The sequence below is a fragment of the Elephantulus edwardii genome, unplaced genomic scaffold (genome assembly GCF_000299155.1).
Source record: "Elephantulus edwardii isolate Elephantulus edwardi_28Jun2011 unplaced genomic scaffold, EleEdw1.0 scaffold00090, whole genome shotgun sequence".
Classification (NCBI taxonomy): domain Eukaryota; kingdom Metazoa; phylum Chordata; class Mammalia; order Macroscelidea; family Macroscelididae; genus Elephantulus; species Elephantulus edwardii.
The window spans coordinates 7,799,804-7,816,665 of record NW_006399840.1 but is presented as its reverse complement, the minus strand read 5'-3'; the positions used below and the strand labels follow the sequence as shown (position 1 = coordinate 7,816,665).

Here is a 16,862-nt window from a genome sequence, read left to right as displayed (position 1 = left end):
GGGAAAGTCTGCTATTAGGGACCTCTCAAAAGTACTGAAGAGCAATGGTGTCTCTGTGGAGACTAAGGTGCATCTGATATAGGCCATGGTCTTTGCAATCACTAGTTATGCATCAGAGAGTTGGACAATGACTAGGGAGGAGGACTAGGAATATAAGTATAGATTTCATATAAACACAATCAAGTGTTCTGGAATTCCTAATTTTCTCAAAGTTAATTATAACTCATTGTAATCCACACAGTTAATTATGCCTTTGTATAGTCATTAATACTTAAGTTTTAAATTTGCCTGATATTCTCTGCTGTCAGTCAAATAGAAAAATGTAGGCATGTACTAAAATTGGTTGTAATCAAGTCAATTCCAATTCATAACACCTCTACGTGCATTATAGTAGAAATGTGCTCCATAGAATTTTTAGTGACTGGGGTTTTTGTTTTTTTTTGCATTATGTTTGTTTGTTTAAAAGTAAAACTAGAACTTTTTTCTAAGAAACATCTGTATGGAATTGAATCTCTAGGTTTTTAGCTAGACCCCACCATGCTACCCTTTTGTTACCACCCAGGAACTCATAGACATGAATTAGGGCAAAATAAGAATGAAGAAGGGAGAAGTCACAACCAAAGGTGGCTAATGCTATGTGGAGGACGATGAGAATGTCTAATTATAGTGATGTTAAAGAGATATCAGTAATTGCAAAATTTGCCTTCCTCTTACCCCAAAATCTTAGTAACCCTTAATGAATGTGGTTTTTAAAAACAAACAAGACAAAACAAAGAACTAACAAAATTAATTGGTCAGCTTTCACCTCAAGAGTGATGCAACATAATGCTTTCAGGATACAAAAAGATTTCCAAATAGTAGTAGCAGAAATTTAAGGAGCTCTGGTGGCCTAGTGCATTAAATGCTGTACTGCTAAATGAAAGGTTAGTGGTTTTACAAGAAAAGGGTGGGAAGTCTCCTCCTGTAAAGATTTACAGCCTCAGAAACAAGTAGGAGAGTCTGTGAGTCAGGATAGAGTCAATGGCAGAATGTGGTTCCTGGTTTTGATGATTATAATGATATCAATACACAAAGCAGCCTCATAAACCCAAAGAGCTCCTCTGCCCTTCAACAGGAATGGGATTCAGGTTAGCAGCCAGTTTATCTAGACACCAAGAAACGAAGAGATTTTAGTACAATATTTCATTTTGATAAAAATACAGTGAAAAAATATGAATGATAAGGTTTTGGTACAAACCAAATCAGTCTGTCTTGGAGAGGGTGAAACCAAGTCTCTCTTTGGAGCCTAGGATTTTGGGCACGTGGTCAGGACAGCGTTCTCGAAAGGGTGGACGGACAGTGCAGGACAGGGAGACTCAATGAGTTGGATTGATACAGTAACTGGGGCAGTGGGAGTTGGTGTGTCAGAATTAGGGAGACTGGCTCAGGACAGGGAAGGGTTCAGAGCTGCTGTACTTAGGTTCACTATACATCATAGGCAACTCAATGGCACATAACAACAATAACATTCTATGACAGGTTTGTAAGCAGGAGTGGCATTCACTTCCTAAATAACATGCCTCCAGAAACTATATGAACTTTGTTAAAATGTCAATAGTTGTAGAAGGGCTTCAGGCCTTTTGTTCATAGGTCCACTATGAGTCGTGCACTACTCAAAGGCAATCAACAACAACATTCTTTTATCTCTACCTTTCCCACTCTTTGCACAAATATATTTTATGTGTGAGAAAATAATTCATTGCAGAATATATAATACATGGCAAATCTCTGAAGAAGTTTGCCATTTATTTAGATACATGGTTAATACAAGTAAACCAAAAGTAAAAAATTAAGTTACTAAATAATCTTATGAAGCATTTGAAGTGATTGTTGTTGTTGTTAGGTACTGTCAAGTTGAGTACACTCATAGGACCCTATAAACAAAAGATCTGAACCAAGTTCTATCCTGTGCCATCCTCATACTTCCTGAAACACTAGAGCCCATTGCGGCAGTCACTGTGTCAGTCCACCTGGTTGAAGGTCTTCCTCTCCTTTGCTGACCCTCCACTGTTCGTAGCATCATGTCCCTCTCCCAGGAAAGTACAGTAAGTTTAATCAGAGGCCTATTTGGTATCCAGAAATTTAAATATGACATACTCACCTTCCTGCCATTTATTTTTCCATGCCAAATCAAATCTTAATTTTTTTCAGAGCCTTAGGTATATTAGTATTAAATATCATATGCTATCTGTAACAAGTCCAGCAAGTTCCTATTTCTCAGATGAGGAAAAACAAGGTAACAGATTGAAAGACATCTTTGTTCCAGGAAACTGAACCTTTATCTCCAACTGTGTAATGTAATCCCAAGCTCTTGTGATAGCTATTTTTAATATTTCAGAACAGAGCAAGGAAACACTGCATTGTTCAAAATTGGGAAAGGCGTACACCAGGGTTGTGTCCTATCTCCATATCTTTTCAACTTGTATGCTGAACAGATTATCCGAGAGGCTGGGCTCTATGAGGAGAAGTATGGCGTCAGGATTGGTGGAAGTTCTATCAACAATCTGCATTATGCAGATGACACAACCCTGCTTGCTGAAACTGAAGAAGACCTGAAACACTTGCTGCAGAGGGTCAAGGACTACAGCCTATGGTATGAATTGAGGCTCAATGACAAGAAGACAGATTCTCACCACTGGACCAATTGGCACCATCAAGATGGATGGTGAAGAGATTGAGATTGTTCACCTCTTTAGTTTGCTTGGTTCCATGGTCAACACTCTTGGCATCAGTAGCCAGGAAATAAAAAACATATTGAGATGGGAAAGTCTGCTGTTAGGGACCCCTCCAAAGTACTGAAGAGCAATGGTGTCACTCTCAAGACTAAGGTGCACCTGATACAGGCCATGATCTTTGCAATCACTTGTTATGCATCAGAGAGTTGGACAATGACCAAGGAGGATAGATGGAGAATTGATGCCTTTGAGCTGTGGTGCTGGAGAAGAGTATTAAATGTACCATGGACTGCCAAGAAAACAAACAGATTTATCCTGGAGAGGGTTAAACTGGACTGTTGCTTGGAGGCAAGGATTCTGGGGCTTCTTCTGATATACTCTAGACATGTTGTAAGGAGAGACAGGTCCTTGGAGAGGGATAGCATGCTTGGGAGGGTGGAGGGACAGCGCAGGAGGGGAAGACCCTCTATGAGGTGGATTGATTCAGTGACTGGGGTAATTGGGATGGGTGTGTCAGAGGCAGTGTGCTTGGCACAGCATAGAGCAGGGTTTAGGGCTGTTGTACATAGGGTCGGTATGAGTTGCAAGCGACTCAATGGCACATAACAACAACCACAATATCAAATTCAGATATTCAAATTGCACACCTAAGTTATGTCCTGGTCTGATTACTCTGCTTCCACAAGAGCTGGATTCAGTCCTCAACCAAGGAAATCGGTGGAGGCATGCAGAAACTGTGAAATTTGATGTCTATATCCACATGCCTTATGCCATCAGATCTGAATTATTATCTAATTTTTCATCTGTTTCACTGTTTACATGCATTTGAGAAGTTTTAGCTTTTAATTATCTGAACCAACATAGCACTATATTTGTAGTATGTCAACAATCTATATTTCATAGAGTTTATTTTTCCCAAAATAATAAATTGAAGAAGAAGCCAGTAGTTTTCAGTTGTAATTATTAAGTGTTCTACAAGAAAGAAGCTATTCTACAATTCTAAAGAAACGCAGTTCGAAGCCACCAGCTGGCTTCATCCCTGGGAGAAGGCTGAGCAATCTCTTCCTGTTGGATTTACTGCCTCTGAAAATGTTCTGGAGGGTCTGCTATGAGTCCATTCCTTCTGGGCAGCACACAATAAGAAGATATCACAATAAAAATTTGTTAAATATGCTCTTCCAGCTTTTAGACAATAACAGATGATCTATGAATTTGTAATATTTTCAAAAGAAGGTGTTAAACCTGTAAGGTCAGTAGTGGCAGCTACGAATAATGCTATTAATAAATAACTTAATTTTAGACACTGGTAATATGATATGACCACATTGTTGGAGAAAGGTTTGTACTTAATTAAACAGTGACATATTTAAAACAAGTTCGAGTCAATGACAGAGTAACTGAGGGTGCTGGGAGTGTAAAAATGAAATCAGCTGCTGCTTGTTAGTGCAGTTTCTCCCTGTCTGTATTTTGATTTCTTTATATGGTACTTAATACTTAATTCCACGTTTCTCTTTTAGTTATATCCAACTGACTTGGATGAGTTTATTTTCATTCATTATATATGTTCACCCTGCTTAGACTGCCTGTGTTTGTTGTCACTAGGAAAAAACAGACCTTCTCACCTTCTTGTCAGGTTAACATTTAAATAATTTTTCTCCCTCCATTTCTGTCTTGTACCTAATGAGCAAATTACCTAAAAATAGATATGTTCATCATTCTACAAACTGTTGTATCTTCTCTAGATGGGAGGCCAGTGTAATTGTAAGAGACATGCGTCTGGCAGACGGTGCGATCAGTGCCAAGACGGATTCTACAATCTTCAAGAGTTGGATCCTGAAGGTTGCCGTCCCTGTGACTGTAATACCTCTGGGACACTGGATGGAGATGTTACCTGTCACCCAAATTCAGGCCAGTGCAAGTGCAAGGCGAATGTTATCGGTATGTGTAATGCAAAAGTTTGTAGTCATATCTCTGTCACCACCTGGAATAAAATTCTCTATTTGGTTGTGTCAGTGGAGAGGAAAGTAAAAACCCACAATCCAGCCTATAAAAAACCCAAACCAACAATTTGGATGAAATGAACTGTCTAAAAATTATTAAGCTAATAATTCTGTCAAAGTACAGTTTGAAGTTGAGTTTAATCAGTCTTTTAGAAGTTTCTTTATTCTGTTGATGCATAAGTTCACATAGTTTCATACTAATAAGTCATAGGAAGAAAAAATAAAAATCTTTGCTTACTGTATAGATGTTTCTATTAGAAAATTAGCACTTTTCCAAAATGTTTTGCCCTTAATGAGTTCTAAGCAAATCTTTCTCATGCTCGTTTTAATAGACCAAAATAAATGGATTTTTTTAAAAAAAATTCTCTGCTACAGAGTCCTTTTTGATAAATCTTTCCATTTTTTTCTATTATATTTCTTTGAACTGTTCCTATGAAATGCAAAATAAGTCAACATAATTCCACAGATCATGTCTATTGCTAGGGTTAGTTATAAAAGGCCACATAATTTTAATTTTGTAATTCAGTGCCATGCTTATTATAATAAACAGCTACCTTCGGTGTTATTTATCATTTTTTATATAAGACATGCTTTTTTTGTTTGTTACTCCCACAGGTATTTTTCAGAAATTAGATTTGATTATAGCAATTTATTACATCCAACATTTTTGAGGGGAACCATAGCCACATAAGGACAAAATTTATCAAGTGCCCAAAATGCACTATGTACATAATGCACTTTGAAATGTTGATGTATGAGAATATTATGAGAGGAAAGTTTCCTGATGAAGTGAGTCCTGTATTGTAATTGAACATGTCTTTGCTCACACAGGAAGTTTAAAAAAGACCTTTACCTTTTATTGTCATTCAAGACACCAAGTCATCCATGGCTTTCCTAACACTGACTCTTAATTCACAATAAGAAAATGCATGCCTGCCACTGATATATGTGTATGTGTGTACACACATGTATAGACACATGTATACATATACATACACAAACCATTCTGAATACTATTTCCTTTCTGCAAGACAGTCTGAAGGTACTTCATTATTTTTCTTATGTACATTTATGTAAATGTACATGCAGCCTTTTATGTTATTCTTCTAAACAAGTCGTATTAGTTAAAAATTAAAATAGTGCAAATAATGGTTTGCCGAGGATATCTCTTGTTTAAAATAAGATACAACAAAATCTATAGCATCATTTCCCCTTGTGCACAAAAACTAACTTTTCTTAAAAGAAGACCAGCAGAAAGAGCCACGCATCTTTGTGTGTTATTTATAATGCTGACTGAAATCTAAGACCTTTGAATTCAATCTTATAGCATCCTTTGTTCTTAAATGTTTGATAAATTTTAAACTCAAGATCTAAGCACAAAACCAAAAGACACAGAAACAATAACTATTATATATCAATTTAATCAGGTCCCTTTGGGTAAGGTTCCAGAGATTAATGAAGTAAAAACCAACTTTATTTTTTTATCAGAAATTTCTTATGACTTCCATACTATCTACATAATATTTTTCTTTGATGTAGGTAATGTCTGTGGGAAAATATAAATGCATATTTTGCAACAACCAACTCATCACTTGGTATTTTTATTATTTTTAGTATAAGTTATGTTTGCAAATGCAGTGTTTTTAAATAAAAATTTAACTTGCGTTATACGTGTACATTTTTTCCTAACATAATTAGCAAATAACTTACTTAAATTTGCAATGTCAACAAGGGAAAATAAACCAAAATAGAAAGTACAAGTGTATTGTGTATGTTCGTGAATGCAAACTGTTAGAGTTAACAAAACTGTTAAATTTTACTAATGATTCTATTACCAGTAAAATACATTAGCACTACCAATAATTTTATTAAAGTAGGTCATTCATCTAGAATAAAAAGGGAGAAGAATGTGAATTAAATGCCAAGTGTGCTAACTCGCCTATACTTGTTAACACCGAATGTGATGCCCTGTAGGCCTTCCTCAGTATCGTTAGAAATAGATTACCTGTCAGGAATATGTATGGCATATTCAAATAAGCACTGTGCATATTTTTAAAACTGATATGATATGAATCCATGTAGACCAATTTTAATAGTTCAAAATGAGTCATAATTCTTGTTAACAATACAGTTATTTTTAAAATTTGCAGCAATAGTGGTCCTTTTTTATTTTCCTTATTGAAATTAAATGATATGCCTTAGGTGAGTCATTCATCACTGTTAAAGTAACTTGCCTTCCATTGGAGTTCTTGAATTTTTATCCATATATATACATACATATTATGCATTTCTTTCCAGTTTGAGAAATGTTTTTCTACGTATGAGTTCCTGAGTATGTGTTTTACTATTATGTTAGGCTTAATTTTTTTATTATTATTATAGCTTAAAATAAATGTTTCAATTGATTCAACCTCACACAGTTATTTAAATTCATGGATATGTGAAGCCTACCTAAAGGAAACATTTAGCATCTAAACATTTACTACTCCATTTTAACAACTTATTTGTCTTTCTATGGTTAATATTAACCACACGTGACAGAAATATGAATTTGAGTGATAAAACATTTTTCTGTATTTGTAATATATACATATATTATGCAGCAGGTATTATATTATGTATAATATACTGTTGTTGTATACCATAAGGTTGACACAAACTCATAAGTGACCCTCTGGTGGAATTTCAGAGGCAGTTAATTGCATGATAGGAGACTGCCCATCCTTCTCCTGTGGAGCAGCTGGTGGCCTTGAACTGCATGCCTTTGGTATTGCAGCACAGCTTCTTGTCACTAGACCACCAAAGCTCCCTATTACATATAGACAGACAGACAGACAGACACAAACACACACACACACACACACACACACACTTTAAATAGTAGTATAAATAGCTTAATTTTCTTAGCAATTAGAGATGTATAATCTGAATCATATGATAATCTTTGTCATTGGTATATATATATATATAATTTTAGTAATTGAAAATGGTAAAAATATAAGGAATATATAAAAGCACTACTGAAAAATTGCTCTGGATAAGTCTATTTATATTAACTGTTAAATGTCTGTAAGTGAAAGTACTACTGTCCCAAAATCTAGCTATCAACATTTTATCAAACAATTTTTAGTGAAATCTGATTTGGAAAGATGACTCATGAGGTAATTTACATTCTTCTTCTGTGTGGCTTGGTAAACACATTTTACTAATATACTTTTAAATTGTTGTTGTTGTTATTGTTAAGTGCCATCGAGTCACAAGCGACTCATGGTGACCTTATGAAGGAGAGTCCTCAATGCTTGGGTGTCTTTCATCCTCTCTCCAGGTTCACAGGGTTTCCAGAGGCAAGCTATTATGGAAGTGGATGCCACTCCTCCTTCCAAGCTTGTTTTAATAGAGGAGCTCCACCCCAATCTCTGTCCACATTGGGTAGCCAACCATTAACACATTTGACATGACACATCAGTGTCACAGTGTTCAGACTCACAGCAACCACAAGTTACTGCTGTATGGCAACTTATACACTAGGGCTATACAACTTTTGAATTACTATTGTTTTAAAAGATTGTTGTTGTTAGGTGCCGTTGAGTCGAGTATGATTCATAGCAACCCTGTGAACAAAAGATCTGAACCCTATTCTATCTTGCACCATCATTCTCACATTTCTGACACAAAAAACCTGCAGTCACTGTTGTCAATCCACTTGGTTGAGCGTCTTGATAGTTGTGCTAAAGAGGAGTTTCCCTATTTATAACAGCAAGAGTTATTGTTGCATTAGCATTTTTTCTTGTGTTAAGTAATAGATGATTATATTTTTATGAATATATTGCAAACAAAGTTTTATGTGAGTGTTGGATTAATTATTGCCTTCATATTCTGGAGGATCTTTGGACGTATGATCCAGAGTGAGCTGTACAACTAAGACATAGCCTTTGGCTGTTTGAATCCACCAGTCCCTCCACTGGGGAGAAAGAGTGCAATCTCCTTCCATTGCAATTTTTCAACCTCTGAAAAGCTACTGTTGAGTGAGCTGTGAACAGGAACGAATTCAAAAGGAACATCTTTGAGCTTGTATTCTGAGTAAAGTCGATCTTCTTTGGCCTTGCTTGTGAGAAAAAAATGCTGTGTTTCGTATTTGCACTGAATGTCACTACTAGCATGGCTTGTCTGCTTTGGCTCCTTTGCAATGTCTAATGAAATAATTAAATGGAAATGAAACTATTTCCCGAACTCACTTCTTTTTAAACACATTTTCCTTTTTAGGCCTCCAGTGTGATCACTGTGACTTTGGGTTTAAATTTCTCCAAAGTTTCAATGATGACGGATGTGAGCCTTGCCGCTGCAACCTCAATGGCTCAGTGGACCAGTTCTGCAATCCTCTTTCTGGACAGTGTAAGTGCAAAGAAGAAGCCAAAGGACTACAGTGTGACAGCTGCAGAGAAAACTTTTATGGGTTGGACGTCACCAGTTGTAAGCCCTGTGACTGTGACATGGTGGGAACCCTCCCTGGGACAGTCTGTGAGGTGACAACTGGACAGTGCTTCTGTAAACCTAACACTGGAGGAAGACAGTGCAATCAGTGTTTGGAGGGATACTTCTACCTGCAGCAGCCAAATAATTCTTTCCTCTGCCTGCCTTGTAACTGTGATAAGACTGGGACACTAAATGGCTCTCTGCTGTGTGAGAAATCAACAGGACAATGTCCTTGCAAATTAGGGGTAACAGGTCTTCACTGTAATCAGTGTAAACCTCACAGGTACAATTTGACCATTGGCAATTTTCAAGGCTGCCAGATGTGTAAGTGTGACTCCTCTGGGACACTGCCTAGGACCATTTGTGACCCAGTCAGTGGCCAGTGCCTATGTCTGCCTAATCGTCAAGGAAGAAGGTGCAATCAGTGTCAACCAGGTAAGAGAGAAATGTGTTAGATTTACAGTGCAGATGGTTCCTTTCCATTTCAGGTTTCAGGATTCTAAGTCATTCACCTGCAACATGATTATATTGGTATCATTATACAACACAGATATAACTAATTCATTAATCAAAGTTACGTGGCATGTATGTGATGTTGTTTTTCAGCAGGTAGTTTAGATGAAACCCAGTTATTCAGACTTATTTTATAATTAAAGTTTGCCAATATTAAATGAAGGAACCCTGATTGCACAGTGCTGAAGTATGTATCTAGCCAACTAAAAAGTCAGCATCTCAAATCAATCAGACACTCTATAGGAGAAAGATGGGCATTCTTTTCCCGTAAAGGTTTTTAGCCTTAGAAACTCTATGGTGGGACAACTTGAATTGATCCTGACTAATGGGAGTAGTTTTGACTTTCATTCTAAATACCATAGAGGTTCAAGCACTTGACCACTAATTGAAAGGTCAGTGGTTTAAATGTATCCATCCATTCAGATTTATTTCCTAATTTAAATTTGCATTAATTAACTTTAAGTCCCATAGTGGTACTGTGGTGAAGATCTTAGTTCTAGATGAAAGCTCAGCTGTTCAAACCCTCCAGCAACTCTACAGGAGAAAGACATGGTGGTCTTCTTCTATAAAGATTTCCAACCTCGAAGAGTCTGTGAGGCAGTTCTGCCCTGTGCTATAGGGTTGCTATGAGTTCAACGGGGTTAGATTTGTTTGCTTTATAGAATTGATACTGAAATCAATTTGATGAAAGACGAAAACAAAAACCCACAAACTCACTACCTTGGAACTGGTTTTGACTCATACTGACCTTCCATCAGATTTCTGAGTCTAAAAATTGTGACGTGAGTAGACTGCCCATGTTTCTCCCATAGAGCTGCAGGATTTGTGTGGCATTTGGGTTAGCAGCATGACCTGGTGCGGGCTACAAAACTGGAGCTCCCACTTAAAGACAACGGGAACATTAAATTGCTGAAGTTTATATAAATCTTCAACAAGGATCATGAAATCCTCTTGAGCACTAAAGAGTTACATAACAAAATAGGTTCTTTGTTTCTTTTATTGTTTCTTATATGCTCTGATTTAATAGATTATTTGCTATTCCAATCAGTCTCACTTTCTAGGATGCGTTTGATGCACTGTTCGTGAAATATTGACCCAAGATTAGAGTTAATTAGCTAAAAATGATAATGTATGCTGTTATTAAATGTCATAAAGTTGTCTTAGGAATCATGGTGACCCCATGCACATACAAATGCTCCCCAATCCTCCACCATCATGATTTCTTACGCATTTGACAATTGTCATGCATACATACCATTTTCATCAGCTCTTTTTTTTTTTTTTTTGCAAATAGATGACTAAGTCTTCCTAGTCCTGTTTGGAAAGTATGGAGGTATAGAAGCTTCATGAATATTGTTCAGCATCATCAAAGCAACAGTTTGGGATTACTATATTTTTGTTGGACAATACATTATATTCATATAGATGAACATTCTTGTTATTGAGAAATCTTTCCCTATGGGAAAATTTGGCTTCATAATCTAATCAAAGAATATTTTTATTTGAGCTATGAATAATACATTGTTGTTGTTGTTGTTATGTGCTGTCAAGTTGCCTGAGACTCAAAGCGACAACAGCTGTAAACTCTGTCCTATCCTGTGCCAATCTCACCATCTGCGACACACTGACCCCTATTATGCCAGTCACTGAATCAATCCATCTCATCGAGGGTCTTCCTCTCCTGCTCTTTCCCTTCACTCTGCCAAGTTTGACGTCTTTCTCCAAGGACTGGTCCCTCCTTGCAGCATGTCCAAAGTATGTCAGACAAAGCTTCAGAATCCTTGCCTCCAAAGAGCAGCCCAGCTTCACCCTTTCCAGGACAAATCTGTTTGTTTTCCTAGCAGTCCATGCAATATTCAGTACTCTTTTCCAACACCACAGCTTAAAGGCATCAATTCTCCTTGTATCATCCCTAGTCATTGTCCAGTTCTCTGATGCATAGTAAGTGATTGCAAAGACCATGGCATGTATCAGGAGCACCTTAGTCTCCCGACTGACATCTTTGCACTTCAGCACTTTAGAGAGGTCTCTAACCACAGAGTTTCCTATCACAATATGTCTTTTAATTTCCTGGCTGCTGGTGCCAAGAGTGTTGATTGTGGAGACAAGCCGACTAAAGTTGTTAAGAATCTCAATCACCATCTCAATTAAGAATCTCCATTGTTAAGAATGTCAATTCACCATCCATCTTGATGTTACCAATTTGCCCAGTGGTGAGAACCTTTGAAGATTGCAGTCCCTGATCTTCCACAACAAATGCTTTAGGTCCTCCTCAGTTTCAGCAAGCAGAGTTGTGTAATCTGCATAACACAGATTGTTGATGATTCTTCCTCCAATCCTGACGCCACATTTATCCTCACAGAATCCAATCTTCAGATAGTCTGTTCTGCATACAGGTTGAAAAGGTATGGAGACAGGACACATCCCAGTCGTACCCCTTTCTCAATTTTGAACCATGCACTGTTTCTTTGCTCTGTTCTGACGACTGCCTCCTGGTCCAAGTGTAGGTTTCGCACCAACATGATCAAGTGTTCTGGGATTCCCATTCTTCTCAGAGTTAGCCAGAATTTGCTATGATCCACACAGTCAAATGCCTTTGTGTAATTAATGAAACAAAGATAGACATTCTTCTTGTACTTCTTGCTTTCAGCCAAGATCTATCTAACATTAGCTACAATATCCCTAGTACTATGGTCCCGTCTAAACCCAGCCTGCACTTCTGGTAGCTCTCTGTTGATGGGCTGTTCCAGTCATTTTTGGATAATCTTCAGCAAAATCTTGCTTGCATTAGATAATTGAATTTAAATTCTGATGAGAGACTAGCAAGAAATTAGTTTGCAAAAAAATAGATAAATATAATTATAAACATAATAATAAATTTATAATAAATAATAGAATATATATATATATAAACTTGTTGTTTTTAGTCTGTCTAGTCAATGATGGCTCCTAGTAACCCAATGAAAAATAGATCAGAACCTTGTTCTATCCTGCACCATTCTTTTGATTTCTTCCATGCTCAACCCAGTATTATAATATGGTGTCAATTCATCTTGTTGAAGGAATTCCTCTCTTTCATTGACCCTCTCTCTACCTTTCCCAAGAAGCTCTGCTTCCCCAGTGAGTACGGAGTTGTGCTGCCACCTCAAACACAAATGGTTCAAATCCAGCAGAAACATGTCAGAAGGAATATAGACAATCTCCTCCAATGTGATTTACTACCTCTAAAAATTAGCTGGATGATCAGCTATGGGTTGGTTCTAACGTGACAGCAATAAGAGAGACTATCTCTCTCAGTATGATGTATTTTTCTATGGACTGGTCCTACTCAATAGCATTTCCAAAGTATATAAGATGAGGTTTCATTCTCTATGACTCTAAGAGCACCCTGATTGCACATCCTTCAAAACAAATTTGTTTATTGACACAGTCCGTGACCTTTTTTCAACTTAATGCCCTTAATCAACACAATTCAAAGGCATCTATTATTTTGTCTGTCTTACTCATTGTCCAACTTTCAAGTGTATACGTGGCAATTAAAGGTATGATGGCTTGGGTTATACAAAGGAATTTGATTGTATGGCTCAAAACGTATTTTGGATACCACTGAGAAGAATGGGAATCACAGACTATACAATTGTACTTATGCAAACCTTAAACACGGACCTTGCAAAACCTGTACATAGATCAAGAAATAGTTGTCAGAACAGAAAATGTGCATAAATGTTCTATCCTTTTTCAATACCAATTCAGTCTGTGTACTGAGAAAAAAACATTCAAGAAGCTAAACTTTGAAGAAGAAAGTGAATCATATGAAGAATAATGTGGCACCCAGATGAGAAGAAGACTTCTCAACAAACTGCAGATTACAGAACTTTGCTTTCAAAAAGTTAAAAGGACTTCAAATACCACAGAAAATCAAAGAGTAGCCTTAAGTATGAGTTGCTTCTCAAAATTAAGGAAGCAAAAATCTTCACCAATGAACCAAAAGGCTATATCACCATGTTGTTGTTGTTAAGTGTCATCGAGTCGTAGATGATTCATAGAGACCCTTTCTTCTGACTCACTTTCTTTTCTTTTTTTGTGTGTGTTTATTTTATTTTCTTCTCTGACTCACTTTCTTATGACTCACTTTCTTCTTCAAAGTTCAGCTTCTTGAATGTTTTTTTCCTCAGTATACAGATTGAATAGGTATTGAAAAAGGATAGAACCTTGATGCACATTTTCTGTTCTGAACAATTGTATAAATTTCATAGCTTCTCCAAGTTCATAGGGTTCCTGTAGGCAAGCTATTTTGGAAGTGGATGCCATTAAGGGGGAGAAAAGTTTGAAGAAGCCAATAATTTCTTTTCACTTGGATTCATAATCAATAACCATAGTAACAGCAATCAAGATATCAGATTGGGGAAATCTGTTATCAAGCACCTCTCCAAAGTGCTGAAGAATAATAATATCAGTTTATTGGTTAAGGTACATATAATCTAAGCCATTTGTTATCTATGCGTCTGAGAGTTTTGCAATGAATAAGGAAGACCAAAGAAGAAAGGCTTCAAACTATTTTTAGGTGCTGTCAAGTTGAGTATAACTCAGAACAATCCTGTGAACAACAGATCTGAACCCTATCCCATTATATGCCATCGTCATAATCTCTGACAACCTTGAACCTATTGTTGCAGTTATTGTTTTAATCTACCTGGTTAAGAGTCTTCCTCTCTTTCACAGACCCTCCATCTTTCCAAGTATGATGTCCCTCTCTAAGAAATAGCTTCTCCTAGAACATGTCCAAAGTGTGTGAGACAAAGCTTTACCATTCTTGCTTCCAAGGAGCACTCTGGCTGCACCCTCTTGAAGACATATTTGTTTCTTCTTTTGACAGCATGTGGGATATTCAATATTCTTCTTCAACACTACATTTCAATGGCAGTAATTCTTCTGTCCTCTTTATTCATTGTTCACCTCTCAGCAGCAAAACAAGTAACAAAAAAGACTATGGCCTGAATCAGGTTCACCTTAGTCCTCCAACTGACATAATTAACCCTCAATAATTAAGAGAGGTCATTACTGCAGACATTTCCAGTTCAATATATCTTCTGATGTTCTGACTGCCTATAGCTACTATATTAATTGTGGATCCGAGTAAAATAAAGTCATGGACAATTTCGATCATATTTCCACCTATCATGATTTTGTCTATTGGTCCAGCAGTCTGTGAGAATCATTGTTTTCTTGACATTGAGATGAACTCCATATTTCAGGCTGCATTATTTGATCTTCTGACCAAATGCTTCAAGCCTTGCTTTATTTCAGAAAGCAATGTTCATCTGCATAATGATGTTGGTGTGTTTTTTTAAATATTGATTTATTTAAGAAGTTTTTATATTTTTCACACTGGATCTTTCATGTTGTTTCATTCACCCCTCCCTCCACCTCTCAAATTATGCCATCCTGTGATGAACCATCCACACCCATACCCCATCTATCCTAACCCCCTTGCTCCCATCCTAACCCCACTTGGATCCTCAGACACGTTCTACAATAATAGTCCTATACAATATTTGTTCTTATGGGACTGAGTTAGGTCACTTAACACAATGCTCTATAGTCTCTCCCAAGTTAGGTAGTGCTTTAAAAAATCATTGCTCCTGTGTACTATGTATTATTCCATTGGGTGAATGTACCATAATTTCTCAGTCCATTAGATTGTGGTTGGACATTTGGGCTGTTTCCATGTTCTTATGACGGTTAATAATGCTGCTGTGAACATTGGTGTACAAGTCTCCATTTGTGCCTCAGTTCTCATTTTCTCACAAGTATAACCCAAGAAGTGGAATAGCTGGGTCTTATGGGATTTTTATGTTCAGGTTTTTGAGAAAACATCAAACTGTTTTTCAGAGTGGTTGTGCCATTTTATAATCCCGCCAATATAAAAGTTCCTATATATCCAACATTTATTACTTGCTAACCTGTTAAACGTTACCATTGCTACTGGAGTGAGATAGTATATCATTGTGGTTTTGATTTGCATCTCTCTTATTGGCAGTAATTTAGAGTATTTCTTCATGTGTCTGTTGGTCATCCAAATATTTTCTTCTGTGAAAAGTCTTTGCATGTCTTTTATCCATTTGGTAATTTTGTTCTCAGTGTTTCTCTGGTGGAGGCCCTGTAGGATTCTGTAACTTTTGATATGAGACCATTCTCTGAAAAGGTATTGCCAGATGTTTTTTCCCAGTCAGTAGGTTTACTTTCCACTCTGTTGAGGAAAGAAAAAATATGTGCACAGGGATTTAATTTTTAGAAGGTCCCATTCACCAAATTTATCCTCTTGAGATTGAGCATGTCTGGCTATATTTGAAAGTCTGTTTATGCCATTAATGAGGCTGTCTATGCTTGATTCCAGTTTGTCTCTGAGGAACTATATAGATTTATGCTTTACTCAGAGGTCTCTAATCCATCTTGAGTGGATTTTGGTGTATGGTGTGACATGCAGATTCTGTTTCAGCTTTCTGAAGGTAGCTGTAAAGTTTTTCCAGCACCGTTTATTGAAGAGATTCTCCTTTTCCCATTTGATGGTTTTTTTTCTTCTTTGTCCAGTATAAGTTGACCATAGATAGATGAGTCCATTTCCGGGTTGTCAATTCTGTTCCATTGGTCTATGTATCTGTCATTGTGTCTGTCAATGCAGTTTTGGTTAATACTACTGTGTAGTGTTCTGGTTTTGAAAATAGATATAGGACAATTGAACAGACCCATCAGAAAAGAAGAATTTAAAAAGGTCATAAATAGTCTTTACCATAAGAAAAGTCCTAAACCAGATGGTTTTACAGCTAAATTCTACCAAACATTCAGAGAGGATCTATCACAAATTCTACTTAAATTATTCCTAAAAAACAAAAAAAAAAGTAACACTCCCAGAGGCATTTTATGAAGCAAGCATAACCCTAACACTAAAACCTGAGAAAGATATTGTTGTTGTTGTTGTTATGTGCCGTCGAGTCGTTTCCGACTCACAGCGACCCTATGCACAACAGCCCTAAACCCTGCTCTATCCTGCGCCAACCACACCACCTCTGACACACCCATCCCAATTACCCCAGTCACCGAATCAATCCATCTCAAGGAGGGTCTTCCCCTCCTGCGTTGTGCCTCAACCCTCCCAAGCATG

At 37.0% G+C, this 16,862-nt stretch overlaps 1 protein-coding gene across 1 annotated transcript in view; it reads left to right on the top strand.

Annotated features, from left to right (window-relative positions):
- The window catches only part of USH2A (Usher syndrome 2A (autosomal recessive, mild)), a 1,454,174-nt gene that overhangs the window by 276,518 nt on the left and 1,160,794 nt on the right, over positions 1-16,862 (top strand). The window contains exons 11-12 of the mRNA XM_006890571.1: positions 4,457-4,652; positions 8,978-9,622. Coding sequence (XP_006890633.1) covers positions 4,457-4,652; positions 8,978-9,622 — 841 coding nt within the window. The remainder of the gene's footprint in view (positions 1-4,456; positions 4,653-8,977; positions 9,623-16,862) is intronic.